The sequence below is a fragment of the Pollachius pollachius genome, assembly GCF_949987615.1.
Source record: "Pollachius pollachius genome assembly, chromosome: 14".
Taxonomy (NCBI): domain Eukaryota; kingdom Metazoa; phylum Chordata; class Actinopteri; order Gadiformes; family Gadidae; genus Pollachius; species Pollachius pollachius.
In genome coordinates this window covers 4,945,670-4,948,169 of record NC_136947.1, presented here as the reverse complement: position 1 = coordinate 4,948,169, position 2,500 = coordinate 4,945,670, and the positions used below count along the sequence as shown (strand labels likewise).

General features: G+C 43.6%; 1 protein-coding gene across 1 annotated transcript in view; it reads left to right on the top strand.

Annotated features, from left to right (window-relative positions):
* Positions 1-2,500, top strand: part of LOC307085796 (adenylate cyclase type 1-like) — a gene marked incomplete at both ends in the record, with an annotated part of 38,778 nt that overhangs the window by 23,165 nt on the left and 13,113 nt on the right. Inside the window, 2 exons of the mRNA XM_079750662.1 lie at positions 902-1,060; positions 2,118-2,259. Of these exons, the coding sequence (XP_079606788.1) occupies positions 902-1,060; positions 2,118-2,259 (301 nt within the window). The remainder of the gene's footprint in view (positions 1-901; positions 1,061-2,117; positions 2,260-2,500) is intronic.

The window sequence follows — 2,500 nt, the reverse complement described above, 5'->3', positions numbered from 1 at the left end:
GCTGCTGTATTAGGTGGTTGGACAGAGATCGACGGAGGTCATGGAGAAAATCTTCTCTTCGTCTTGACATACTTTCTTAGAAAATCGTCTTGTTTGCATTTCTCATGCAAGAATACATTGGCAAGAAGGCTACTGCTAAATACTAATAATAAAACAACAAAGATAAAAAAAAAAAGCGTGCAAAATGCCCTGCTTACATAAACTGAAAGGCAAGGAGAGGGTAATCTTCAGCACAATCAGTACACACACTGAGGCGGGACACACTCAGGCTACAACCTTATCACCGGGGAACAGCGAGCCAATGCTTCGCGGGAGGTATTTGGAGGACAAACGGTCATAGGTTTAAATATATAAATAACCGTCCGAATTGCATCACGCACAACAGACCAATCAAGATAAAGACGGCGCACGGCTCAGTACTAATGTAAACTAAGAGAGCTAAATGATCATTTGTTGCTTTGGGATTTAACATCCTCATCCCCATTCCTTAATTCCATAATTGTCGAATTCATTTAAATCTGATTATATAGAAATTGCCCATTGTAGACAAACAGCTTCCATTAGACATTTATTTTGCAGACATCCTGGTAAATATCTTATGTGCTATATTGATTTGCTTTTATTCTGTGCAAAAACAAGTTTCCTAGAAAACGAATGGTGACTTAACCAAGATGATACGTCGAATGTTTCATAAACTCCAACACACATTTTGCCAATAACAATCCAGGTATCCAAGCTCGCACTTCCACGTCATGCTGGGCAGCAACTGAAGCTTCTACTGATCTGTAGAAACAAACACAGAATTTGAACACGCAAGACCAAGTTGGCCTCACGAGGCTACAACAACGCACAGAGACACAACTTAAAACATACAACTTCCTAATTCCTGTTCCCACTGCAGGTCGGTGGCTGAGGCCACAGAGGTGAACCTGAACATGCGCGTGGGCCTGCACACAGGCCGCGTGCTGTGCGGCGTGCTGGGCCTCAGGAAGTGGCAGTACGACGTGTGGTCCAACGATGTCACCCTGGCTAACGTGATGGAGGCTGGGGGACTCCCTGGGTTAGTCATAAGGTCTTCACTAGACTAGCCAGCTACATGTCTGCCAGCTACATATCAGCCAGCTACATAGCATGTAGCCAGCCACATGTCAGCCATCAACATAGCATATCGGCAGCTACATATCAGCCAGCTACATAGCATATAGCCAGCTACATATCAGCCATCTAGATAGCATGTTGGCAGCTACATATCAGCCAGCTACATAGCATATTGCCAGCTACATACCAGCGTGTTTACACTAGCTAGTTACATACCGTCTGGCTTCTACTAGCAGGGTACATATCAGCCAGCTACATACCAGCTAGCTTATACTAGCTTGTTACATACCAGCTATCTTATACTAGCAGGCTACATACTAGCTAGATTATACTAGCTAGGTACATACTAACTAGCATATCAGCTAACCACAAACAAGCTAGGTACATACCAGCTAAGTACAAACCAACTAGCATACACCAATATCATTTCCACATTAAACAATTTCAGCCATTCAACAATATGAGGGTATTTGTGTCAAATGTAAAGTGTCTAGGATGCACATTTTCCTCTTATTTATTATTCAATAAAGAAGATATAAATAATTACTATTCCAGTGAAGAGAAAAGTGAACATTGAAATCATAAATATTATGCAATCAAGTACAGTAAAGTTAAGCTGCTCAAAGAAAGTACTAACGCCTCACAGTTTGTTGTACTTCAGTGGGAGTTCTTCAATACATGGCCAATCAGTCATATTGCCATGTGATCTGTATCACCGGACTCATACACCATCACATAATAGGCTAAAGTGTGTCAAACAGAGTTTGATTTGATTTTTAATCAAAAAGGTAATTTATTTGAAATGGTAGAAAACAAGGTGAAAAAAATGTCTAGGGATAATTAGTTTAAGGGCAAGGATATGTGGGGAAACAATTAGATAACACAAAGTGCCCATGTGAAAGAATAAAGCAGTAGAGTGTAGTGGCAGCTATGACCAAAAGGGGGTGCAGGGGGGCACACATCATCAGTCCACGGAGTTCCACTGACTCTCTGCATCTCTGTGTGCTCCTGTTCCACAGCAAAGTCCACATCACCAAAGCCACCCTGGAGTGTCTCAACGGGGACTACGAGGTGGAGCCGGGCAACGGCCACGAACGGAACGCCTTCCTTCTCAAGCACGAGATCGAAACGTTCTTCATCGTGCCATCGCACCGACGGAAGGTATCATCCTGCAATGTAATACCACACTATTAACGTCCGCTGAAACAGAAGCGCTGATTAGAGTAGAGCAGTCTGGCGGCTGGGTGGCCCGACCTTCAAGCCTTGTAGCAGCCTAGGTTTGATTCCCGCCTTTGGTCCGATGCCCCAATGCAATGTCAATCGCTCTCCTTCCACCCACTTTCCTGCTTCTCTTCACTGTCATTTCCATAAAGCCCCTGAAAGTTGTCGGGGTGTTAAAAGC